Source organism: Aedes albopictus, chromosome 3, assembly GCF_035046485.1.
Source record: "Aedes albopictus strain Foshan chromosome 3, AalbF5, whole genome shotgun sequence".
Lineage (NCBI taxonomy): Eukaryota > Metazoa > Arthropoda > Insecta > Diptera > Culicidae > Aedes > Aedes albopictus.
The window spans coordinates 137,493,578-137,519,223 of record NC_085138.1 but is presented as its reverse complement, the minus strand read 5'-3'; the positions used below and the strand labels follow the sequence as shown (position 1 = coordinate 137,519,223).

General features: G+C 42.2%; 4 protein-coding genes across 4 annotated transcripts in view; 2 read left to right on the top strand and 2 right to left on the bottom strand.

Annotated features, from left to right (window-relative positions):
* Positions 1–192: 192 nt before the first annotated feature.
* Positions 193–11,994, bottom strand: LOC109419388 (KAT8 regulatory NSL complex subunit 3). The gene is made up of 5 exons (XM_019693621.3): positions 11,674–11,994; positions 11,225–11,505; positions 10,343–11,167; positions 1,866–2,433; positions 193–1,755 (listed from the first exon to the last, which is right to left on the bottom strand). The coding sequence occupies exons 2-5, from the start codon at positions 11,497–11,499 to the stop codon at positions 304–306; spliced, it is 3,120 nt and encodes a 1,039-aa protein (XP_019549166.3). The 5' UTR covers positions 11,500–11,505; positions 11,674–11,994; the 3' UTR covers positions 193–303.
* Positions 11,995–12,116: 122 nt separating this feature from the next.
* Positions 12,117–14,634, top strand: LOC109419387 (DNA-directed RNA polymerase III subunit RPC4). The gene is made up of 3 exons (XM_019693620.3): positions 12,117–12,535; positions 12,602–12,960; positions 14,125–14,634. Exons 1-3 carry the CDS (start codon positions 12,276–12,278, stop codon positions 14,589–14,591), a joined length of 1,086 nt encoding a protein of 361 aa, XP_019549165.3. The 5' UTR covers positions 12,117–12,275; the 3' UTR covers positions 14,592–14,634.
* Positions 14,635–15,387: 753 nt separating this feature from the next.
* LOC109408434 (small ribosomal subunit protein mS26) lies at positions 15,388–16,255 on the bottom strand. The gene has a single exon (XM_019681765.3). It carries the CDS (start codon positions 16,111–16,113, stop codon positions 15,454–15,456), a length of 660 nt encoding a protein of 219 aa, XP_019537310.3. The 5' UTR covers positions 16,114–16,255; the 3' UTR covers positions 15,388–15,453.
* An 8,515-nt stretch (positions 16,256–24,770) lies between these two features.
* Positions 24,771–25,646, top strand: part of LOC109419385 (V-type proton ATPase catalytic subunit A) — a 16,459-nt gene continuing 15,583 nt past the window's right edge. The window contains exons 1-2 of the mRNA XM_019693618.3: positions 24,771–24,930; positions 25,439–25,559. Of these exons, the coding sequence (XP_019549163.1) occupies positions 25,484–25,559 (76 nt within the window). The 5' untranslated portion in view covers positions 24,771–24,930; positions 25,439–25,483. The remainder of the gene's footprint in view (positions 24,931–25,438; positions 25,560–25,646) is intronic.

Here is a 25,646-nt window from a genome sequence, read left to right as displayed (position 1 = left end):
ACTGATTGAAAAACGCTTTTTCGAATCCTCTATGATCTCCCACCAAGAAATATTTAAATGCGGCTTGAAGTTTCGAATATTGTGAATATTGTGAATATTGTGAATAACAGCCAGATTAACCCATATATCAGATTTGTTCAAAAAAATTAATGGATGTTCACTTCGACAGTCAAATGAATATCATACATACAATTTGTTTGTGTACTTACCAACTAGCTATTCCTAGGTGTTTTATTCTCGAAAGATATCGATGAACTTCATATAGTTAAAACATACGTAGGCTCCATTTTTGCTCACATTCCTTCACGGCGCCTTTGGCTGCTGCTGCTGTTGTTGTAACTGTGGCACGCCAGAAATCGTCATCTTGGGTGGCGCAGAAGTCATTATAACAGCGGAACTGGTGCCACCGATCTGCCCCTGCGATTGAGGCATAATGTTCAGCTTGCGAACCGTGATGTTCCGGTTCAGAATGGTGGGCTTCCGGCTGGCCAGATGCGTTAGAGAATTGGTTTTGATCAGAATGGTGTTTGTTCCGGGGATACCGGGTGCCAGTTGGGAAACTTGCCCGGAGCCGCTCGGGGCCACGACGGTCGCCGCAGAGGATGCCACTTTGGATGGGATGGTTATGTTGGATGTACTGGAAATTGGGCGGATCTGAGTTTCGCCGACGCGTACAAAGTTCTTCATGGTCGTGGTTTTGCTGGGGTCCACGTTGATGATGACGGGTTGGAACTTTTGTTGCTGAGGGATGGAAGTGGAGGTGGAGGCCTGCTTGACGATGGTGTTGTTGAGGATTTCAATTTTCTGATTGGACAGGACTTGTGTGAGGTTCTTTGGGATGATGGATGGGGTGGAGGTCACGGTGGATGTGGCGCCTTTGTTCAGGGGGTTGGAGATGACCACTTTGGCGTACTTGACCCCGGTTGGAGTGATGGAGGTGGATTTGTTGAGAGTTACTGAGGACAGGACGCTGGGTGGGACTTGTTTCATGTTGCTCTTGTTGATGACGACAACCTTGTTCGGTTTTAGGGAAGGCTGAAGGGTGATGATGCGATTCATGGGTTGTTCCGTTTTCATGATGGGATGATTAGTAACAGCCGGGCCGATAGTGATGATGTTGGGCGGAGGTTTAGAGCTAGTGTCGAAGGATTTTTGCGGTGAACCCTCCGGAATGTTTCCATCATTATCGGCAAACACGATCGGCATATCGAAGATACTCGTGTTCGATAGATCCGGTGTAGTTGGTGATTTGATGGTTTTTATGGGGGATGTGGATGTAGAAGGAACCGAAAGTCCGGTGGAGGTGCGAACAATGGTGAATTTGGTTGGACTGAAGGACTGTTGATGCTGGGACATCATCGGTGATTGAATCGTCGTTTGCTTCGCCAAAGGACTTGGAGTCGACGTAATGGGTTGCTTTGGAATCACTGACACGACCGGCTTTGGCGACGACTTCAGCGTCACGAACTTTTGCGTCGACCCGGAAGGTTTCAGTTGGATAAACTGATTTGCTGGAATCACTTTAATGTCCGGAGTAGATGGTGTCGATGGAGATGGAGTTGTAGATTGATGAATCGAGTGCTGCGACTGGCTTGGCGTGTCACGTTTTATCATGGGCAGTACAATGGGAGAACTGCCCACTCCGGACACCAGTTGCGAACCAGACGTGTTTCGAATTTCCAAGTTGTTACCACCGGTGATCTGATAGTTTGTCATCTGAGGTGGTGGTTTACTCACTATGGGCACAGGGGATGGCTGAAATGGAAATATATTTATTTATTTATTAAATTGTCAGTGAATGGAGACATTTTTGTTATCGAGCTTTGCTGGATTGACCATTCGACAAAACTATTTATTTCACTTACCTTATCCGTTGATGGGAGAATGCTTTGAATGGCTGCATCCAGTGCCTGTTGATTCTGTTGCAGCAGCATCTTCTCTGCCCGTGATTGTTTCTGGGTTTTGGTGTTCTTCCTCTGGACAGCCGGCACTGGCGGCTGTTTGTTAGGTCGCGCTGCTTTCGACGGATCGATCCCATCGGCAGAGTGGCTCATCTTACGTTTACGGTTGTACGAACTGGCGGGCAATGGCGGAGGAGGTGGATGATGACTGGGAGTTACGACAGATCCACCCACCGGAATCGGCGGTGGTCCACCGGTGGCCGCCAGATTACTGCTATTGTTGGACAGCAGTAGATTGGATTTTTGTCCGTTGGGGTCCTTGATGGTTTGTTTGGGTCTTGGCGGATTCAGCAAGCAATTGGTGGCAAATTCGGCCACCTCATCCATTACCATGTTGTCCACCATCGATTGGGTAACACCTTCGATTTTGCGCTTGGATTTGCACACTCGCAAGCAATCGTCGGCGGAACCGACCACCACCAGCGACGTTTGTGCGATCATCCTTTCACGGAGCAGCTCGATTTCTTCTTGGCTAAAATGGAAGGAAAATATTAAAAATTTAAATATTTCAATCTGAACATACAGATCATTGAATTGAACAAAAAATAACATGGTAAAACATTAGTTCTGTTCAGCTAACTAGTAGAAATAACACAAATTTGATAGCAAACAGCATTTTATCAAACGGAATTATTCCAAATGTAATACTCTCGTTGCACATAAAGGGTTACAGGGTGGCCACATAAAATTGGAATTGAAATTCCCGCATTTTTCCCGAATTTTTCCCGCATTAATTTTGAATTCTCTAGACCTTTCCTTATATACCTATGGAGCATGTAAAACATCCAAGAATTTGTCATTGATACATACTGTGACAGTTTTACAATATTTTAGAGACATTTGCTTAAAATTTGCTTCTTATTCCGGATGCCTTGTAAAGTAAGGGCGCCGTTATAGTTACGCATGAGAGTGGGAGTGCGCGTGTGCGAAACCATAAAGAAGAATATCAACCACAGCAAAACCACGAAAATCCTTTGGAAGCGCACTCTCACTCTCACTTTCACGCGGCACTATGGTAGCGCAGTAAACCTACCTATGCTTGAAAATATGTGTTTTTGAATTCCCAGCCGATTTTTGTGAACTCCTTAAGAAATGCTTGATGAAGTTCCAATAAAAAAAATCTAGTCGGCTAACTGAAATACTCTTTGGTGAATTCTTTATTGGAGTTTTTACGCTATCCCAGAAATTATGAAAGTGTGGAGGATGGCATTCTTGATATAATTCTGTGATAATAGGAAGCAATCAGTGAAGTACTAGATTGAAAGTAGTGAGCTGGATTTTTGTATGGTGAGATGATCAGTTCTCCATTTCTGTAATGAAATAGTACAAACAGCGTGGGTTATATGATTTCTTGACTAATTTGATGCTATTTGAGCAAAAGTTTGGGTAACTGTGTTGTTGTATTATTTATTTCTTGCAACTTCAACAACACAGTTACCCAAACTTTTTCTCAAACAGCATTAAATTAGGCAAGAAACCATATAACCCACGCTGTTTGCACCATTTTATCGCAGAAATGGAGAACTGATCATCTCACCATACAAAAATCCAGCTCACTACTTTCAATCTAGTACTTCACTGATTGCGTCCTATAGGAAGCAATCAGTGAAGTACTAGATTGAAAGTAGTGAGTCGGATTTTTGTATGGTGAGATGATCAATTCTCCGTTTCTGCAAAGAAATGCTGCAAACAGCGTGGGTTATATGATTTCTTGACTAATTTGATGCTATTTGAGCAAAAGTTTGGGTAACTGTGTTGTTGTATTATTTATTTCTTGCAACTTCAACAACACAGTTACCCAAACTTTTTCTCAAACAGCATTAAATTAGGCAAGAAACCATATAACCCACGCTGTTTGCACCATTTTATCGCAGAAATGGAGAACTGATCATCTCACCATACAAAAATCCAGCTCACTACTTTCAATCTAGTACTTCACTGATTGCGTCCTATAGGAAGCAATCAGTGAAGTACTAGATTGAAAGTAGTGAGTCGGATTTTTGTATGGTGAGATGATCAATTCTCCGTTTCTGCAAAGAAATGCTGCAAACAGCGTGGGTTATATGATTTCTTGCCTAATTTGATGCTGTTTGAGCAAAAGTTTGGGTAACTGTGTTGTTGTATTATTTATTTCTTGCAACTTCAACAACACAGTTACCCAAACTTTTGCTCAAACAGCATCAAATTAGGCAAGAAATCATATAACCCACGCTGTTTGCAGCATTTCTTTGCAGAAACGGAGAATTGATCATCTCACCATACAAAAATCCAGCTCACTACTTTCAATCTATTACTTCACTGATTGCTTCCTATTCCTATAAGCCGAATTAATGTAGTGTTTTCTGGTGAAATTCTTCGAGGAATTTCCTAACAAATTTTCTTGGTAGGAGTGTATTGCAAAAATACTGAATAATCGTCTGAAATGTTTCCTCATATATTCTGCAGGTAACAAATCAGGAAATCTATTCAATTATTGAGTTAACAAATAAATATAAAAAAAGGTTACGTTATATTTACAGGTTCATAATACAAACCACCAGATTCAAAAGTATCTGAAATCCATTAGATTACACATAGTCAAGGATGGGATCATTCATTTGCAATCAGTGTGATACATCGCAAGCTAGGTTCCAACAATGATTAAAAAGTGGTCACTTTCCTGTGGGCACCAGGTTTCCGGAACATCCGGAGACGTGGCCAGTTTACTGGATTTCGAGTGGATACTGAATTTACTGGATTGTTTCTAGAAACAATTTCCAATACTCCTGTTTTGCAAAATCATGAAGTTTGATGTGTCGCAAGCTAGTTTTCGAAGGCGAATTAAAGGTTGCATCACTACCTGTTAAGGAGGTTACTCCAGTGTCCCCGGGCATAAATCCGGAACATCGATAAAATCTATCCAATTTCATTAACTAGAAGGATTTGTGATCAACAGTAAAAATTTCACAAATTTTCGTTGATACACTGCTGAGAGCCACAATTTTATAGTTTGGAAATTGGGTGCAAAATGAGCCTCAGGCGCATAGGTAACACAAAAAAAAATCATCAAAAAGATATATCTACAAGAAGGACTTAACATTATTTCAGTACAAGGCATATTTGACATTCAAGATTTCAGGACAATGTTTCGTCAGCAAACCCTTCAGAACCCCAAGAAGCACATAAAGCAATTCTTCAGATTTGCATGAGGAATTGAAAACTCTTCTACAATGTACACACGTCTGTCTTAAGGAAGTAATGCATGAAGCTTTTCATGTTTTACATTGGTAAAACCAGGAATTCCTTCAGTAGACATTGACAGATTTCATAAAAAAAATCTAGAGAATCCTGTCTTCTGGTTTTCAACTTGCAACTTTACTTCCGTTGTAATATCAGTGATTGCAAGGATTCTATGTATTAATTTATAAATTAATCCAGTAATATTACAAATCGTTACACAGAAAACACTTCAAGAGTTACTTCCAATATTTCGTCATCAATTCATAATTCTATAAAAACACCAGAGACTCTTCAAAAACGACTGAATTATTAATGCTTTTAGTAATTATTCTATTCTTTTTTTTCTCCATAAAAGCACTGCCGGTCAGTGGGAGATGGATACATACATACATAGTAATTATTCTATTTTTTTTTTTTAATGTGAAATTGTTAGTGTGATGGATTTTGTGATTGCAGGGAGCTTTTCTATGAACTGAAATTTCTAGAAATACCGTTATAACTCCAACAAAGCAATAATTTCAGGAAGTTCTCCACTGGCGAATTAAGGAATTATAATAAAAAGTTCCAATAAAGAAACTTGTGCTAAAGCTCAGCCAGATATTTCGGCAAAAAATCCTAACTACTACGAGAAACTACTACAGAAAAAACCTCTAAAACTATGTCACATATTTCTCCATTTTGATACAAATTTAACAAGCTAAAAAATTTCAAAGAAAATGTTGGAGAAGTATTTTATGGCATTTCTGATAAAATCATTCAAAATTAGGCTACCAAAATTATTTTTTCGATACTTTTTTCACGTTTTTTTTTTTTGGATTTTAAAACTTTATTTTTAAAAATTGTGATTTAAAATATGTTTGTGCCCAAATTGAATTCGAGCATCCGGACAATAAAAACCTGTCACCTGGATAGTCGCTATCAAACAGGAAATCACTGGTTATTCAGAAACCAACGCTCATCAGGATTTCGAAATCCCTGCGTGAGCTTTCCGAAACTGTTTAAGAATCTGGATTTGAAGCGAGTCAAAGTCCAAGTAAATCTGGGTTTGAGGTTACATGCTGGAGGCACATAATTTTAAAAATTCCCGATCATAAACAAAATTCCCGACTTATTCCCGCATATTTCCCGATGAATTTAAATTCCCGACTTTTTCCCGCATTTCCCGAATTTCCCGAGTCTGTGGCCACCCTGGGGTTATTTAGCTTAATGGTAATTTGACGTAATTGTAGTTCCAGGGTGGCCACACAAAACCAAAATTGAAATTCCCGCATTTTTCCCGTATTGATTTTAATTTTGCCCGACTGTTGTTCTGTTGAGCTTGTAAAACATGCAAGGGTCAAGCTCTTAAGGATAAACGTCTTGAAATCCCGCTTCAACATTAAATCAGAACTTCAGACGCACAAATCTCAAGAAGCAAGCTTCAAACAACAGTGCATTTCATTATTCTGTTCTTGTTCACTTGTAATAAGCTTAAAATAAGAAGCTCAGGTGCGCTGGTTTTGTTTACAAAGAGATTTGTGCTTTCGAAATCGTGAGTAGGTGCCAAAGTCGGCCATTGTGGCAGCCATTTTGGGATTCCTACAAGTCTGTCCTTAAGTGAATCTGTAATCTTAGTGTAATATTTATTTACAGTGCCATTGCGATACTAGGCTGCCCATGATCGTATAGTTTTTTTTAACCAGTTCATTTATTTTATGGCTCACCCGCCGATTTCAGCTATACAGAGCCGCCAGTCATTTTTCACAATTTTTATTGTTAATAACTACTTTTTTATTAATAAGTTCCGTGTGACCCGTGTTTGAGGAACACTGGCCAGCGCACACTTTTTTGTTTTAATCTCCTCATTTCGCCTATAGGCAAATTCAAATTTCTCATCAAAGTTGTCTAAGGACCAGTTTTAGAGCTTTAAAAAACGCACATTTTCGTGCGCTGAAAATGTTGCTACGTCATTCCGTTCAAAAGATATTGATGATTTTCTAGAAAAATAGGCACTTTTCAAGTATTTTTCACTTGAGTTACAAAAATAACACCCCTCTAATTTGTTGATATGTTTTATAACAACATTTCTTCTTTTGAATGCGGGCAAAAGATATTTTTTATGTTTGCCCTAACCCGTCAAAACACCTTTTTAAAATACTATGATTTTTTTTAACAAAAATGCCTATAACTTTTGAACCAAAAGAGATAACGATCATCTCAGCGCACGAAACGACGCGTCTTCAAATGCTCTACAAGTGTTTCTTGGGCGACTTTGATGAAAAATCGAAACTGAAAAAGTTAACGCCAGAAAACCGGTTTTTCTTGAACCACCCTAAGCTTATTCAGAAAAATACCTCTAGATCGGTCAATTTTAAAGCTACATAAAAACTGTCTTCAGCAAGCTTGCTCAAAATTGATAGATCTACAACTATTCCGAAGAATGTATATAGTTATTCTTGCAAATAAAAAAGTTTGGTTCCCAATTTCTTTGAAAATATGGACCACCCTAATTTTCATGTATATTGAAAAGAGGACCTTATTATTAGGGACAACTTTGTAGAAGACCATATTTGTCTAAAAAATCATTTGAAGGCGCTGCATGCATCTTTCCTCGTAAATCTGGTTCGTGGACCATTGTGCAGTGTCCTTGTCTTTTTTTAGTGGTTTTCCGGGATAGCTATCCAAAAGTTTATGTCGGGATTTTAACCGATAGTTTTCCGATATTTCTCTTGTTTTCTTCGCGGAACTTCGTCCGTAGCTGCTTTCAGGATTCCATTAGGTTTTCAGAATTCCTCCTTGGATGTCTTTAATATTTCTTCTCGGGATTACTATTACCTAGAACTTTTTTCGAGATGTCTCACTTTTTCAGGGTTTTCCTAAAATTCCTGTCGAGATTTCTTCAATAACACTTTACGGAGTTTCTCGCAAGATTTTATTTGAGTTCCCTCGAATATTTCTCCAGGAATTTCCTATAAGGTATTTCGTAAGTTATCTCAGGAAACATTCTGAGGAAAACCCGAAGAAGAATCCCTGCAATAACTTTTGGGAGAAATCCCTAAAGGAGTATCCAGAATCTCGGGACAATTTCTGGTAAATATTCCGGGAAGAATTTTGGGAATAATTTAGAGAATACCTGTAAAAAAATCTCAGGTGAATTACTGCAAGAAATCCGGTACAACTACCAGGAACAGCCTGGCTCTGAAAGAATGCAAGAGAAGAATCCAATGAGAAATATCTGCAATAACTCCTGTGGAAATCCTAGAAGGCGCTCTGCAAAAAAAATCGTAGGAGAAAGTCCAGGGTGAATTAAAAAAAAAATGAGAGACATCTCATGACCAGCATTGGAAGGAATCTTCTGAGAGAAGTTCCAGGAGATACTCTGAGAGAAATCTCAAGTAGAACTTCGAGAAACTTTCAGGAAATTCAATTGTTGGAAGATATCACAGGAAAAAAATGAAAGAAATCTCTTGAGGAACTCTTGCAGTAAATTCGCGAAAACTCCTTCAGAAACCCTTGAAGGAACTTTAGTAGAAACCCCAGCAATAACTCCTTTAGCAACTCTGAAAGAAATTCTGGGGAGATCTTCTGGGGAAGTCCCAAGAGGAACACCGGAAGGAATCGCGTTAAATTTCCATGAGGAATGCCGAAAGCAATTCCACGATTTATCCCGACAGAAATTCTTATAGAGTATTCGGGATAAATTCTGGTAGAAATCCTACGAAGATTTCTTCGAGCAAAACACTAGAGGAACTCTGGGAAGAAATAGCATCCCCGTGAAAAACTCCAGGAGAAATCGGTTGGAATTCAGGAATCCTGGAAGGAATCCGGAAGTATGTATACCTTTCCGAAAAAAAATCAAAAAGGAATACTAAGAAAAATAGCGTCAAAAATGCGGAAGGAATTTTATAAGAAATCCTGGGAGACATTCCAGGAAGTATTTCTAAAGAAGCTCCAGAAAGAAAACCTGACGGAATTTCTGGAAATTCCTTTTAGCGAAATTTATATATGGTTTTTTACTACCAGGTTTTTATTCATACGACCCAATGTTTTTTTTATCGGAGTAAAATTTCCCTGAGTACTCAAGATATTCCTTGAGTATTCCATGTTTTTTCCTGTTTAATAAAATTCCCTGAGGATTCCCGGTTTTCCAGGTTTTTCCAGGTAGTAGACACCCTGTAGAATTCTCAATAGGACAGGATCGGTGAAGTACTAGAATTGAAGTACTGAGCTGAATGTTTGTATGGTGAGATAATTCTCCGTTTCTGCAATGAAGAAATGGTTCAAAAAGCGTGGGTATTATATTTCCTTGCCTAATTTGATGCTGTTTGAGATAAACTTTGAGTAACCGTGTTGTTATTTTCTCCATTTCTTGCAACTTGAAAAACACTGTTACCCAAATTTTTGCTCAAACAGCATCACATTAGGCAAGGAATCATTATACCTACGCCTTTTGAACTATTTCATTACACGGAGAGACGAAACTACCCAAAAGTGAGTTCTTTCCACCCAACTTCGGGGTTGCGTGCGTCAAGCCAATTTTGAGTTGATGGAATCGATGTTTTTGTTGGGTCGTTCCCGCTTGCTTCCATGTGAAAAAAATACCTAATTTTAAGTTTTTTCCACTCAACCGAAATTTTGACTATTTTTTTTTTACTTAATCATTTGAGGCTCATGCGCCAACAGGCATAACGAAATTTTGACTAGGTTGTATTCACTCAAATTTGTGTACTGTGCTAGAAACTCAGTGTTGGCTTGACGCACGGAACTGCAAAAGTTGGGCTGTTTCTCTCTTCACTCTCTGACAACAACAGAAAGAGCGCATGAAAAGGGAGATGAAAAAGAACTCAAAATTGAGTTTAAAAGTACCTAATTTTGAGTTTTTCAGTTTCTCCGTGTACAGAAACGGAGAATTGACCTTCTCACCATACAAAAATTCAGATCATTACTTCAATTCTAGTACTTAGTACTAGGACCGATTATGTTCTATTTCTTTAGTATTTTTTTAACATCTTCCGATGTCGACCGGCCGTCGGATCAGTCGGATCAAGCCGGCCGTCTTGAAAACTACCCATAAACTCATTCATTTTACGTGAACAACGGAAAATGATTAGTAAAAGAATGAACTTTGGAAGCTGAACAGAACAAGGGTTGATAATTTGAATTATGATTGCCATGGGACTTACCTTGACCGCGCGGACATCTGTCCGATGACGAACAGCACCGGCGCTGTGATATCAGTGATGTGATCGTCCGGTGCACCCCTCGGCCCATTCACCGTATTGTAGGCGAATCCCAAGCACACGATACAGCTGACCGCCTCGACCAGACCGATCTGAACGGCCAACGCCGCTCCCGCGTTGAATCCCACCAGAATGATCGGCCTATTTGGGGCTTCTTGGCGTACTTCTTGGATCTTGGCCCGGGTTACCGCTACCATCTGCTCCGATACGCTCTGGATCGATTGTTTCATCACGGTGTTCCCCTGCGGAGGCATAATGATCGGGATGACCGAGGCCATTGTGGCGAAGAGAGCGAACCACTTCTGCAGCCGGGTGATCGGCGCATTCATGTTCGGTCCGGATGGCACCACCACAATGTACGGCTGGCCGGGAAGTTTCCGGTTCTTGTGGGCTACGATCGGTTCCCAGGGCTTTTTGAGCACCGGCCCGAGGAGTTCTTGGGGAATGCTCAGCGGGCGCCCGAAGATCATTTTGTCCACCAGAGTAGGAAGCTTCGCTTTTAAGGTTTGTAGAATGTCCAGATAAGCAGCCAGATAGCTCGGAGGAAGACTCTCCATGAGCAACCCGTGAATCCATTGGGTTAAACGGGGTTCCCATGAAACACTGGCCAGTGCTTGGCGGAGGCGACCAACGGATTTGTCGATGACCATTCGGCGGTGCACCGGTTCGTGCTGTTTGTCGGCGATCGTCAAACGGGCCAATCGATCCATGTCCAGCAGTTTTGTTATTTTACTGAATAGGCGAATCTGCTGGACGGACCATCCGGGTCTGAAAAATAGGGAATTATAATTGAAACTTTCAGGTACATTTCCACCGAAATCTTACTTGTTAATCTTCTCCTCCCAGTCCAGGTCCTCGAAGTTGAGATTGCGCACCTGTTTGGTCACATTCTCGCTTTCCATCATCGCCACTTTGGCGCTCTCCTCGTTGTACGACGGAATCGGCGGATTGTACGATTCCTCCAGGTCGATCCGCTCGTCATGGCTGTGGGTGTGGCAGGACGGGCACTGCGGTGGACGATGCACCATCAGCGCCCGCGTCGAAGCCGTCTGGCTGTTCTCCATTGGGACGCGAAAGTCTCGAGAATAGCTGTGTTCCATTGTTTGCTGCAATGAGAAAGTTTGGGATTCCAATTGGAATCACCCCGGTTGAGGTTAGGTTTGTTTGTTTTGTTTGGCAACCTTGGGCAGAATGCACTTTTTCACGAAGAAATCGTGCAATTCGCCCTTAATGTATCATTTTCGTTAAGAAATAAATTCCAAAATAAAACTTACAATATGAATAAAGTGAAATAACTTCTAGCACGGCCCTTTCCTGTACGGAAATGAGGCAACTCCCTACTGAATGCGCTGCTGCTGTAGCTGCAGATGGCTGCTTGTATCGCAGTGAAAATTCGATTGCATCATGCTTAGTGCGGCACCAATTGGACCAAAAACAAAAACAACTGAAAATAATGGAGTAGCGAAAAGGATTTCTGCATCAATTATACGGTTTTTGCACTGATTGCACCGAATTTCGCAACAATTTTCACGGACGTTCACGACTGTACACGGGAGGATGGCGTCAATCACGAAAACGAAATGCGATCAAATTTTTTTCCTCGCACCGATGACAGCAGTGTTGCCAGGATGCTTGAGTTGGGGAATGAAATATTTCTTACGTCAGACTGTCAGTCGCAAGACGCTGTGAACGCAATCCAAAAAAATTTACAGCATAATATTTGGCTGGCAGTGTTCCAGACGTAAACATTAAAAACACGCGAGTTTTATAAAATTTCGAATTTTAAATTTTTTGGATTAAAATAGAGTTATTTTTAATTTAAACTTATAAATAAACACCAATCGAATAGTTTTAGTGCCCCCTCTTCGCCGGCATTATGGAATCAACGGTGAAAATCAAGCAAGAACCCGGTCTTAAAGCGAAACGCGGATCCGCTTCTATTCCTCCATCAGCTGCTGCCACAGCAGCAGCCGTCCAAATTCCACCCACTGCCACCATAAAAACCGAGCGCCTGACGTCGTTCCGTGTCCCGCGGGATCTCACCTTGGGCGGTTTGGCCAACGGCCGAAACGTGAAACCCGTCACCAATAAGAAAGTTTACACGCCCAATCTGAACGCGGTCCGGAACAAAGACACGTAAGTATCCTGATGTTGGATCAATTCTCTTCCTAACATTACAATCTATATTCCTCTCCCGGACAGCAACGTCAAGACGGCTTCCACCGGTCCGAAGCAGCGGGTCAAATCCGACCGGAAAGACAAAGATAAAGCCGGCGGTCGGAACAAGAGTTCGCTCATCCAAACGGCCGGTATCTTTTCCGAGGGCCTTGCTCAGCGGGTTCTGGCGCAACGGTCCAAGTATGACAAATACAACAGTTCCTCGAAGGAACCGGGAGAAGCCATTCGGAGGCCGGTTTACCGCACGGAAATCAAGGTGGACCCGGAGGAAGAGCGGAAGCGAATTTCCGATCTGTTTGGTGACGGAGAGGAAGACGAGCTGCCGTCGGAGGAAGCGAAGAAGTACGACAGCGAAGTGACCATGCCGGTCAAGCTGGAGAATTGTGAGTATTCCTACTAGTTTCCCACTGTTTTTCTCGAAACTTTCTTCAGAAATTTCTACGTAAGTTTGTTCTAGAATTTCCCGTAAACTCCCTCAAAAATTTTTCTGGCACTTCCTCCAGAAATTCCCCCGAAAGTTCCTTCAGGAATTTACCTGAAAGTTGCTTTATGAATCCTCCCGAAATTGCTTCAGGAATTCCCCCGAAAGTTCCTCCAGGAATTCCCCCGGAATTTCTCCGAAAGTTCTTTAGGAATTCCCCTGGATTTCCTCCGAAAGTTCCTTCAGGAATTCCCCCGGAATTCCTCCGAAAGTTCCTTCAGGAATTCCCCCGGAATTCCTCCGAAAGTTCCTTCAGGAATTCCCCCGGAATTCCTCAGAAAGTTCCTTCAGGAATTCCCCCGGAATTCCTCCGAAAGTTCCTTCAGTAATTTCCCCGGAATTCCTCCGAAAGTTCCTCCAGGAATTCCCCCGGAATTTCTCCGAAAGTTCTTTAGGAATTCCCCCGGATTTCCTCCGAAAGTTCCTTCAGGAATTCCCCCGGAATTCCTCCGAAAGTTCCTTCAGGAATTCCCCCGGATTTCCTCCGAAAGTTCCTTCAGGAATTCCCCCGGAATTCCTCCGAAAGTTCCTTCAGGAATTCCCCCGGAATTCCTCCGAAAGTTCTTTAGAAATTCCCCCGGAATTCCTCCGAAAGTTCCTTCAGTAATTTCCCAGGAATTCCTCCAGGAATTCCCCCGGAATTTCTCCGAAAGTTCTTTAGGAATTCCCCCAGATTTCCTCCGAAAGTTCCTTCAGGAATTCCCCCGGAATTCCTCCGAAAGTTCCTTCAGGATTTCCCCCGGAATTCCTCCGAAAATTCCTTCAGGAATTTCCCCGGAATTCCTCCGAAAGTTCCTTCAGGAATTCCTCCGGAATTTCTCCGAAAGTTCCTTCAGGAATTCCCCCGGATTTCCAACGGAGAAAATCCTCCGGAATTTTCCAGGGGGAAATCCTCCGGGATTTTCCCGGGGGGGAAATCCTCCGGGATTTTCCCGGGGGGGAAATCCTCCGGGAAATTTCTTCAGGATTTTCCAGGGAAATTCATTCCTAGGTGTAGTATTAGCTTGAAGTTAGAATGCACATTAATTAAAATAAAAAAAAATCTCATCGACTTCCCCTATTTCAGTGGACTACAAATTCACGGCCCTCAAGCCGGAAGTCAAAGACGAAAAGCCAAAACGCGAAGCGGGCGAACTGCTCGAATCGTTCAAAGTCACCGACAATCAGAACAACCTCTTCCTGTTGCAACTGCCGGACGCGCTGCCCGGTAAAACCGATTCCGAAGTGCGGAAAACGGATTCCGGAAACGGTGCAGGAGAGGACGAACCCAAACCCGAGCCGCAACGGTGCACAGTCCGGGAACTGGAAGAAGGTTACATAGGCAAAGTGATGCGGTATCGGTCCGGGAAGGTGAAGATGATTTTGGGGAATACGGTGTTCGATCTGTCCATGGGTATGGACAGCGGCTTCCTGCAGGAACTGGTATCGATCAGTACCAATCCGGAGGAGCGAAGTGGTAACATTATTAACCTGGCGGCGATCAAGTCGAAACTGAATGCCGCGCCCGATTGGGAGCATCTGTTTAAGAAGTGATAAGACTAAGTAATAAATCGTTAAGGAATTTGTGTTTACCATACTGCCCCCACTCGCATAACAGTCCCATTTGCAAAAAGTAGGAATTGAGAAAACAGCTTTTGAAGTTTGAAAACTTGTTTCCATATAAAACTTTGAAAAATCGCCAAAATTTGAAAAACATTTCGATCATCTCGAAATTTTCACAGATTGCTTTGCACATGAATATATAACTGTAAAAAATATTACAATCACTTCAAAGTTGTTCAGTTTTGTGTTACGTGACACAAAAATCCATGATGGGACTGTTATGCGGGTACTTTTGATATGGGACGCTCATGACTTGGTATTTTTTTCACACATTGACATAAAAATTCGTAATTTTTATTATTGTTTTTGGAAGTACATCGAAAATGATGACTATTCATAACGTTAACTCAAAAATGATGAAAAATCAAATGGGACAGTTATGCGAGTGGGGGCAGCATAGTCGGGTGAAGGAAGTCGACTATCATTTATCCGATGCATCCCTATGCAACGAGCCAGCTGGAGGGTAGGTAAGTAATAATTACTCTTTCTTTAGCAAAACTATTCTAGGCTATATCAAAGACAATTATTGTTTACCAATCCTTACAAATATTCGTTCAGTCATTCCCGATCAACCTAATGCTTTGTAAAGAAATGTAAAAACCCCCCTCCCCTCTCTCACTTTTACTATGAGATCTCTGAAATTTTTGTATAAGCCGTCACACTTTACTGAACCCCCCTCCTCTTAGAGAGACGCAATTTATGGACGTTCCCTAATGAAACAATGACGGATTTTCATAATTCGCTTTATTACATTCAACAATACTAGCGACTGCTATTCAAAACGCATAGAAACTCATTTGGTGGATTCTTCATTTTGTTCCTCTCCATGCCTGCGAATGTTCCCACTCAAGTCGATAGCGAAATTGTAACTCATCGGCTGCACCAGGGCCATCTCGATAGCTTTGTCGATATTCTCCCTCGTAATGTAGTTCTTGGACAGTTCCTTCTCCAGCCGTACCTTCTCCTCCACACGTTCGCGTTTCTCTTGATCCCGCTGCTCCTTCGCCACCAACCGCTCCAGAATGTAGTTTTTCCGCTGTTCCCGTTCGTCGGCTAGCCTCTTTTCGCGCACTTCCCCAACCGTCCGGTTCCATTCCTCGTTAATCCGTTGCAGTTCCTCCCACTCGGCAGCTTCCTCCTCCGGAGTTTGAATAATCATACCGGCACGGGATATCAACTTAGAAGCTGCAACCTCATCCATCAGGAACCGGCGTACCGCCTTCATCTGGGTGTGATAGTTGTTGTGCAATCGCTTGAGCTCCGTCACTTCCTCGTCGACCTGCTGGTGGCGCTCCGGAACACGGAACAGTTTACTTTTGGCCGTTCCGAGCCAACGCGGTTTTCGCCGGAATCGCACTGCGGTGTATTGCAGAAGGATCCGGCCGGGCTGCTGCGAGGCATTCAAAATACTCTTCGATGCCAATAGTCCCACGGCACAGGCGATACCGGACATTTTTGGATAATTTGCAGCTTTTTTTCGTCGCGTGAAAGCACTTTTCGATTTATTTCGATTGAATAATCCGCAGCCGTGTTTTGATTTGAGCAGGCTGAACACGAAATCGTGCGGGTGAAACTGCGTGATGGAAAAGTCAGAGCAAAAGTCAAAAGTGACATCTATTTTTACCAGTGGAGTACGTTCACGAAAAGGGAACGTTCAAAAATTACGTCCAACATTTGGGGGGGGGGGTCTAAGAAAGTGTGACAGTACGTGTATTAGGTATAGGAAAATAGCGCGACAGAGGGGGGAGGGGGGGTCTATAAATCCCGAAAAACGCTGGACGTAATAAATGAATCTTCCCAAACCTAAACAATCTTTTGCTGACGTAGGGCTACACGGAAAAATATTAAAACCCAAAGAATAAGTTTTAAAAACTCAAATTTGGCTAAACTGCTTTTAGTTTTTGTTGGAAACCGGCGGAACAGGTGCACAGCGGAATGGCCTACGGCGGAAGACAACCGACTAGGGACTCGCGCGATCGCAGAAAGAAAAAGCGGAGACTCGTCAATAAACACTTTTATTGGTACGCGGTTCGATGTGGAATGACAACAAAATGAACGACACACGACTACTCTAGTTGTTTATTATTTCTTCCTATCGTGCCGTCCGCTCGGCTGCTTACACGAATGTGCATTGGCGGCGGGTGAAAATATCGCCCCCACCAACACTCCTCCTCGATCTTTTCAGCCGGCCACTGGACTCGTTATCACATCACGGCCACTAATTTCGTTTGATCTTGACGGCCGATGCAACGTTCACGTACATCTTTGCCAATCCATCGCTGCGACAACCGATGAACTGCTCCCAGTAGTCAAAACCTTCATCGTCGCAATCCACAAACTCTTCACTTCCTTGGGGCTCCTTTCGTGACAGTACAGTTCCTTTCTTCTTCATCGTGATCTTCCCGGCATGCTTCACAGGTAGCTCCTCCTGACTTCGATCTTCGTATTTGGAATCTTGCACCTGCACCTTCACCGAATTCTTCGCCTCGTCCTCCACATGCGTCCTGACAGCAAAACACACGTATCTATCCTTCTCCGTTGCTTGCTTGGCATCCTCGGAATCATCGTCATCGCCTCTTTGCTTCTTCAGGAACAGACGACAATTTCGCCGGAAATGTCCCGGCTTCCGACAGTAGAAACAGACTTTCTCCTCCTGTCGCTTCGCTACCGACCTCAACGCCCTGTCATCAAAATTGGAGGATGCACTCACCGTTCGCTCCGTCCGGCGCTACCATTCGTCGAGTAGCTTTTGCTTGACGATCTCCATCGTCAGGTCTTCCTCTTTCCGACTCTCCAGCGCAGTCACCAATACGTCGAAGGAATCTGGGAGACTCCGGAGAACCATAGCAATCTTCAACGACGATTCCAGCTCCTGTCCCGCACATTGCAGGCGGTCGAAGAGCTCATCCAGCTCGAAAAGATGCCTCTCCATGTCCGGTCCCTCTGCATTCCCTTCGACCAGATTGAGATTGCAAATACGCTTCAAAAGAGAAACGCGGGAAGTCATAGTTGCCTTCTCATGGTACGCCTTTAGTTTGGTCCACGCATCTTGTGCCGTCGTGGCGCCCTTCACCAGATGCATCTGGCTGTCCTCCAAAAACAACACTATTGTCGCAAGTGCCTTCTGGTTCGCCTTCTTCCAAGCCGCTGTAGTCGGTTCAGGCTCTGTCTCCTCCACCGCAAACCAATAATCCGCACTTTCCAAGTCGAATAGTTGCTGTTTTTGAGAAGCGGGAACGGAATTTTCTCAGACATTTTCTTCTTGCGTACCGACCCGCATAGAAGAATACAGCTGACATTCCAAACACTAAGTTTCTCCTAACTGTTAATGTAACAGTAACACAAACAGTTGTTGTCATGTTTAACAACATAAACCCTAGCGCTATACACTATAAAGAACGTTTTGTGTAATGTATGTCAATCAGTAACAGTATATTATAGTGTTCACACATTGTCGAATGACATGAAAACTAAAACTTGTGAGAAATGGTGGCAGTGTAGGATCACCTCATGCCAAACGGTTTATGCCTACAATGGCTCAACACACTAACTCATATGCATTTCACTCTATGAAACAAATGCCTAACAATTTATCAGATGGTTGTACGTATTTGTATTTGTATCAATATTTTATTTTATGTATTCGCGCAGCGCTGCCTGTCAGAGAAGGAAAGAAAAAAAGCAAAACAAATATTTTCAGCAAGTTTGTTCTGCAAATATTGTGCGTTTAGCACTAAATTGATTTCCGAAAAAACTTCATTGACTTCCGCTGCCTTTCCTATGCGGTAAACATAACGTCGGAAGTAGTGCGCTGTACAGTAAATCTGGTTTGCTATACAGCGCACTACTTCCGACGTAATGTTTAACGCATAGGAAAGGCAGCGGAAGTCAATGAAGTTTTTTCGGAAATCAATTTAGTGCTAAACGCACAATATGAAATACTCGGTCAGTTTGATAAAAAAAAAATCGCGCTCGAGGTACTAAAACCGTGGAGAATGAAGTGATATAACCTTCTGCGGCTACCAGCAATAAAAAATAGGTGAGTTACAATACGATCAGCAAATAGGAGAAGTTTGATACATTCTATTTATTTCAGTTTTTTTGGTATTCACGCGCCGGAGTGCAGGATTGGAAATGGACCCCATCGATGTTGAGCTTTTTCCGGCGAGAGGCTAGATAATTTGGAAACTGCAGCTTGGATGAAGGATCGCGTTAAAAAGGATTGCTACCATGCATTGGAATCCGTTCCCACAGTAATGTCAGTGCTTGAAATCGACTGCTTAGGTTAGTCCAGACCAGACAAGTGAAAGCTCGGGTTCAATACATTTCGCATGAAAAATCGTTATCACCGGCGAAAAGCGTATATTTTATTTGCATGTATTCATTACGTTGAATTAAGAAAAAAATGCTAGGAAATTTTTAAGTGTTAAAATAATTTCGGGAAATTGCATAAATGGTTGTATTTCAGTGTAATTCATAAAAAAAAGTTATGTAATTGGCTGCATTGTAGAAAAGAAAATGACATAAAATAAAATCAACAGAACCGCACGTCGTATTTTTATTTGAACTGTATGAAATCTATGTACTATAAGCTTATGGAACTATAATGCATTGTAAAGCAATAATTAGACAAACAGTGCTTATTTTTATTTTGCTTTTATAGGTCAACTGTTCAAAAACTGTTTACCTAACAGTGAGCTGAGCAAAAAATGGATAGTATATTGACCTTTTGACAAACTGTAATCGAAAAATTTTGTTCGAGAAAATGGGCGTTTTTTTATTGTAACATAACTTAACCGCCTATTCCACATACTGTAATTTGCTCGATAACCATCTGTCACACTGTTGAAACCGTTTATGGTATTGTTGGTTTATTGTTACTGTGGGAGTTTTCCTATACTGTTGATATACTGTAGTAAATAGTTGTCAACAGTATGGTGAACAGTACGAGTATGGTTCATGATTATGCGGGGAAACTTTTGTCCTGCACTGTTAGTCACAACAACACTGTAATCGTTCGTCGATCACTGTCCCAGTCTGCTGCACTACCACATGCGCGACGAAATCTTCCTGGATGTCCTCTTCTAAACGTTCTCACATCCGAATCGTTTGTATCACCACCAGTCCGTTTATTCGCAGTAGCCGCCCGAGAAAAACTATCACACGTCGAACGAAACACAACGCAATCGGTGTCTGTTTTCCCGCTGATCAAGTTCTTCTTCTTCGCTCACTGCTCTTCAGCTTTAAGACAGCAAACTCTTCCGCTCTCACGATGACCGCAAACAGCCAAGTCGACGCTCCGAACGGGTACCGACAACCACACCACAAACGCGCCGAAAACGAGCCAACCGCAACGACATCAACCAAGCACAAAACTTTTCCACCCGGCGGGGCACAACTCCGGTCGTTTTCGCGAGGTCGAAAAAAGTCTCACTTTTCTTCTGCACGGTCTGGGCACATTACCTGTTGGAAACCGGCGGAACAGGTGCACAGCGGAATGGCCTACGGCGGAAGACAACCGACTAGGGACTCGCGCGATCGCAGAAAGAAAAAGCGGAGACTCGTCAATAAACACTTTTATTGGTACGCGGTTCGATGTGGAATGACAACAAAATGAACGACACACGACTACTCTAGTTGTTTATTATTTCTCCCTATCGTGCCGTCCGCTCGGCTGCTTACACGAATGTGCATTGGCGGCGGGTGAAAATATCGCCCCCACCAACAGTTTTAACTCAAAGTTGGGTTGTTTTCTCCCTCGCCCCACCGCAATGTTGTCAAAAACAAAGAGAGAAGCACCGACGCATCCGCTGCTCTTCCGTGGAAGAAGCCAAATTTGGGTTTTCTTGAGTTAACCCAAATTTGCGTCATTTGAGGCCTCCGTTGGGTGAAAATAACTTACCAGTGCACTCAGAAATAAAAGTATACACGGAATTACTATTATTTATGCATTTTGTATCCGCATCTCTTTCACTCTCTTTCTGTTTTCATGCTATCTGCCGTTTAGCCTGGGTTGAAGAGAAGTATTTTGTCAACCCAGGCGAAGCACCAGATAGCATGAAAACAGAAAGAGAGTGAGAGAGATACGGATACAAAATGCATAAATAATAGTAATTCCGTGTATACTTTTATTTCTGAGTGTGGGTTAATTTTTTTGCCGCTCTCAAACGAGAACTACTCACTCACCACTTTCGCTGTTTGACGCAAATTTGAGTTATTCCACGGAAGACCGGGATTGCGTCAAAACAACTTAAATTTGGGTTGATTTGTAGTTCCGTGTACATCAGCAACGGTTCACGGCAAAATCGCTCAGCTGACAATCGAAGTTTCCCCACACGCGAAAATAGAAATACACTAGAACTCTAATGGCGCTGTAGTCACTTTTCTCAATTAATTATTCCAATAACTTTAATTGCAATAATTCACTATTTTCAAGTGTCCTTCTTGAGAGGATCTTTTGTTTTGGTAAACAAAATTAACTTGACACTTCTACACTGAACGGCGGCTTGCGGTGAAAATTACTATTCTGAGGGTCAATTTAAATACACAACGCTACTAAATTTGTGCAGACTGATTTTTGTTTCAATTCAACAGAATTATGTTTTCAATTTTACCATGGACTCGATTTTCAATTAAAAAAAGTTTCTGTTGGTAACCGGATTCGAACCAAGAACCTTGACATCACCAGGCTCGCACGCTACCACTCGGCTATCGAACCGGTTGATGTGAGAAGAATCAAAACGCACACAAGAAGCGTTGGTGGGTCGATGATCATGTTTTTCCACAAATTTAAAAACATTTTTATGCTTGCCATTACTGCAAGCCGCCTTTCAGTGTAGTACGGTAGTACCGCTGCACTGAAAGGCGGTTTGCAGTAATGACGACCATAAAAATGTTTTTAAATTTACCATGGCAAAACATGATCATCGACCCACCAACGCTTGTGTGCGTTTTGTTTCTTCTCACATCAACCGGTTCGATAGCCGAGTGGTAGCGTGCGAGCCTGGTGATGTCAAGGTTCTTGGTTCGAATCCGGTTGCCACCAGAAACTTTTTTTAATTGAAAATCGAGTCCATGGTAAAATTGAAAACATAATTCTGTTGAATGGGCTACCAGCTTGGTGGGCGCCCACTGTTGATCAGCAGGAGCAAATTCATTTTATTTTGTATGGCGAAAAGCATCTAAACTCGAATTTCTCGGAATGGAAAGCTTTTCTCGGAAAAATATTTGGTAGGCACCAAACTGGTCATCATTGTGCACAACAGCTACCAAATATTTTTTCGAATAATGTCTTCCACTTCGAGAATTACGCCTGTAGATGCTATTCGCCATACAATATTTTTGCGATTTACTTTTAGCGATTTTTCGCGCATAGGGGCTGTCCATAAACCACGTGGTCATGAGGGGGTGGGTTCGGCCAATGATCATTTTGTATGGCCGTATAAAAAATTTTGTGTGCACTAATGACCACGCGGGGGGGGGGGGATGGGGGTTCAGAAGTCCCAAAAAAATGACCACGTGGTTTATGGATAGCCCCATAGAAGCTAGCGTCACATTGGTCAATGCGGAGAGTAGGAAAACAGCCAAAGCATTTAATTCATTGAAACGAAACTCAGTCTGCACAAATTTAGTGGCGTTGGGTATTTAAATTGACCCTCAGAATAGTAATTTTCACTGCAAGCCGCCGTTCAGTGTGCTGACGCTGTTAGGGCGTGGCAAACTAGATGTTAGTCACACGAACAGTCGCGACATTGAACTTCTGTGGCTAGTCCACAATACATCAGATACAGCTGGGAAGGCGAATGGCGAAATTCTAACGAGAGCTTCCTGCGTAGAGTAAAAGGCACAACAATTCGCTGGCTGGACAGGAAATGTTTTCCATTAGTGCGACTCATACTTTTGATGAAGCACCACATAGCCAGGGTTGCCACTACATTTTTGAACTTAGGGAAGATTCAAAAATTACGTCCATCGTTTTTCGGGATTTCTAGACCCCCCCTCCCCCCTCTGTCACGCAATTTCCCTATACCCAATACACGTACTGTCACACTTTTCTAGACCCCCCCCTCCCCCAAATGTTGGACGTAATTTTTGAACGCTCCCTTATCTGGCAAGTCCGTAATAAAAAATCTGGCAAAATCTGGCTAAACGTTGCTAAGAAAATCCTAAACTTTGATCAAATTTGTGCTGAATTTATGGTTTGAATAATAAAGCAGTTTTCAATAATATTTGTTTTATTAGATTGGAATGCCTTCAAAACAATTTCATATGTAATATGATAAAAATCATTATCAGTAGTTCAAAATTATCTTAAATTTTAGTATTGTGTTCAAGGTGTAAAATGTTTACAGTTATTGAGAAAGAACAGAGCTAACTGGACTATTTCTGCATTGAATATTCAAAGCAAAAATACATTGATGTGTCCCTTGCCGTTTCCCCTCTTCGTCGACTCAGTGATTTTAGTCAATAACGAAGTCGAACAAGAATTATTCACGAGTATAGCTACAATTTCCACCAAACCAACTAAACAGTATACAAGCTGTGTAACTCATATTTCTTCAAATGTATCAAAAACGCAAATGTAATTTTGTACTTAGATAACATAATTACAAATATTCTCTAAATCTTATTCAGCTGAAAAACGAGAACCGACAATAATTATCGATGATTATTTGAATGTGCAAGAAAATTAACGAGTTTTCGGCAAACAGATTAAGATAAAAGACGCCGAATTTTGAGTTGGCTCAAAATTGTTGGATCGATAAGATAATTTTTCAAAATACCAAGGAGGAGTTGCGTTGATAAATAATCTGGCTTGAAATAAAAAAATCTGGCAAAATCAATGGTTTCTCTTTTTGTCTTTTTGCCACCTGAAAATCTGGCAGCGCCAGATAAATCTGGCATAATGGCAACCCTGCACACAGCAGCGACTCATACAATTGGGGTGTTTAGTGAATAAAATATTGCAATTTTCTATAGCCTAATCGAAAGAGCACATTTTTCTGTTATACTATTTTGTCAGCAGCACTGCTGCTGCCGTTGTTGCATGGGGTGGCGGGAGGCATCACCACCCCAGAAACAGCAGCAGCCAAGGCAGCAGCTACAGTGCTGCTAATAAAACAAAACAAAAAGCCGTTCGTTTGATCACTAATCGGTAATAAATTAATAACTTTTTTCACAAGCTTCCAATCGATTTGCGGTCTTCGAAGGAAAGTTTTATAAATGATTTTTCTACTAGAAACATTAATCGATTTGAATTAAGGAGACAAGGGGCGACCTCTAGGATTTTTGATCTGAAAGTGTAACTTTTCCCATAGTAAATCCTATGCAAACTTTGAACCGCTTGCGCTAAATTATAGTTTCACCGATTGCGCTGAAATTTTGTACAGATCATATATGACCTAAATGGAATCAAAAAAGTCGACTGGAGCGAGAATTTGATGTTTATCCCATACTAGTGGTCACCATTGTGCACAACCACTACCAAATATTTTTTCGAATAATGTATTTCACTTCGAGAAATTTGCCTTTAGATTGTATTCGCCATACAATATTTTTGCGATTTACTTTTAGCGATTTTTCGCGCATAGAAGCTAGCGCCACATTGGTCGATGCGGAGAGTAGGAAAACAGCCGATGTAGTTAATTCATTCATTCATGTGCTAATTTGCCTGCGTAATCGGGTATTGGTTGCATATACTTTGGATGTGGTTTGGCACATGGATATTTGCCATTAAGTATGAGGCAATTTTCCTGAGTGTAGAGCGTTACGTAATTTGTGGACGGCGCCTAGGTACATAGAAAATTTCTTCAAGAAATCGGTCAAGAATTTTCTTGAGCGATTCCTTTCGAACACGAAATTCTAGATTGAGTTTAAATAAGGGCGAAAGTAACAATCTAGAAGTCTTTTCCAACATTTGGGCGAGGTTTTGGGTCTTTTTGACAAGTTTTGCGCGATTTTCAGAAAAACAAAACTTGTGGCAGCCCTGCCGATCTGTCAAATCGAAAGCCACAGTTGACCTCGACACAACCGCTTGAAACCGTCCAGAGCAGTGTGCGTGCAAGTCCCGTGACACACGCGTGTGTGTGTTGGTTACTCCCTCGTACGAAATTTTCATTCCATCGTCCACCTCTGACGAACTGCAGCAGTACAGGTTGGCCAGTCTTCATTCCGTTCCGTCTCTCAGCCAGTCAGTCTTGTGATACCATTTTGCTTCGCTCGACGGTGTGTGGCGTTTGCAAATTTCCCATCATCTCCGAGGTAGAACTGCGTAAGTGTTTTTTTAGTAATTTGGATGGAGGATTTGTGTGGTCGCGAGTGCTGAAGTTTTGGATTATTTCCCGGAGGAATCTGGAGGGGGAACGTTTTCGCGAATTTTCATCGGTCAGGAGATCGATTTTTCATCTTCTTTTTCGTGGTCCATCAGAAGACGAGCTGTCAAAGTAGTAGGACTTCCCTGGCGATTCGTTCGATTGGGAATCGAAAATTGCGAAGTGTTTTGCTGTAATTCAGGATTATTTGGGGCAATTTCCGGTAGAGCATTCGTGGATTTGTGTTTTTTTGTTAATCAAGTTTTGAATTTAGCTAGTGATTAGAGAAAAATAAGGTTTGGTCACATGACCTCTACCACCTGATTGGAAGTGTTTTGAACAGGGCCTGAGATGGATGTTGACACTAGAATAGGAATTTCTGCGCTTGTGGCCACCCAAGAATGGGACAACTTCCTAACTCTTGGTTTCAGAACAAGGATGCTAATCATTTTGTGTTTTTATTTGCAGGGCACCTAAGAGCAGAAAGCGGAGCAGGAGGAACGAATCGGAACAATGTCCACTCTGAAGAAGATCTCCGATGAGGACCGCGAGTCCAAATTCGGATACGTGTTCGCCGTATCCGGTCCCGGTAAGTAGCAGTCCTAGTGGGCCCACCATTACGCATCGATTCCGTCAAGTGTTTGGGGGAAGAATTTCGCTTCCAAAGATTCCCAGT

What these genes read in the sequence shown, in the direction of transcription:
- LOC109419388 (XM_019693621.3), bottom strand. Translation starts at nt 11,499, where the DNA reads ATGGAACACAGCTATTCTCGAGACTTTCGCGTCCCAATGGAGAACAGC. An exon ending in TGGGAGGAGAAGATTAACAA is followed by an intron (nt 11,168 to 11,224) that starts GTAAGATTTCGG and finishes CCTATTTTTCAG; the next exon opens with ACCCGGATGGTCCGTCCAGC. An exon ending in TTCTCCCATCAACGGATAAG is followed by an intron (nt 1,756 to 1,865) that starts GTAAGTGAAATA and finishes TTTCCATTTCAG; the next exon opens with CCATCCCCTGTGCCCATAGT.
- LOC109419387 (XM_019693620.3), top strand. Translation starts at nt 12,276, where the DNA reads ATGGAATCAACGGTGAAAATCAAGCAAGAACCCGGTCTTAAAGCGAAA. An exon ending in GCGGTCCGGAACAAAGACAC is followed by an intron (nt 12,536 to 12,601) that starts GTAAGTATCCTG and finishes TCTCCCGGACAG; the next exon opens with CAACGTCAAGACGGCTTCCA. An exon ending in GCCGGTCAAGCTGGAGAATT is followed by an intron (nt 12,961 to 14,124) that starts GTGAGTATTCCT and finishes CCCCTATTTCAG; the next exon opens with TGGACTACAAATTCACGGCC.
- LOC109408434 (XM_019681765.3), bottom strand. Translation starts at nt 16,113, where the DNA reads ATGTCCGGTATCGCCTGTGCCGTGGGACTATTGGCATCGAAGAGTATT.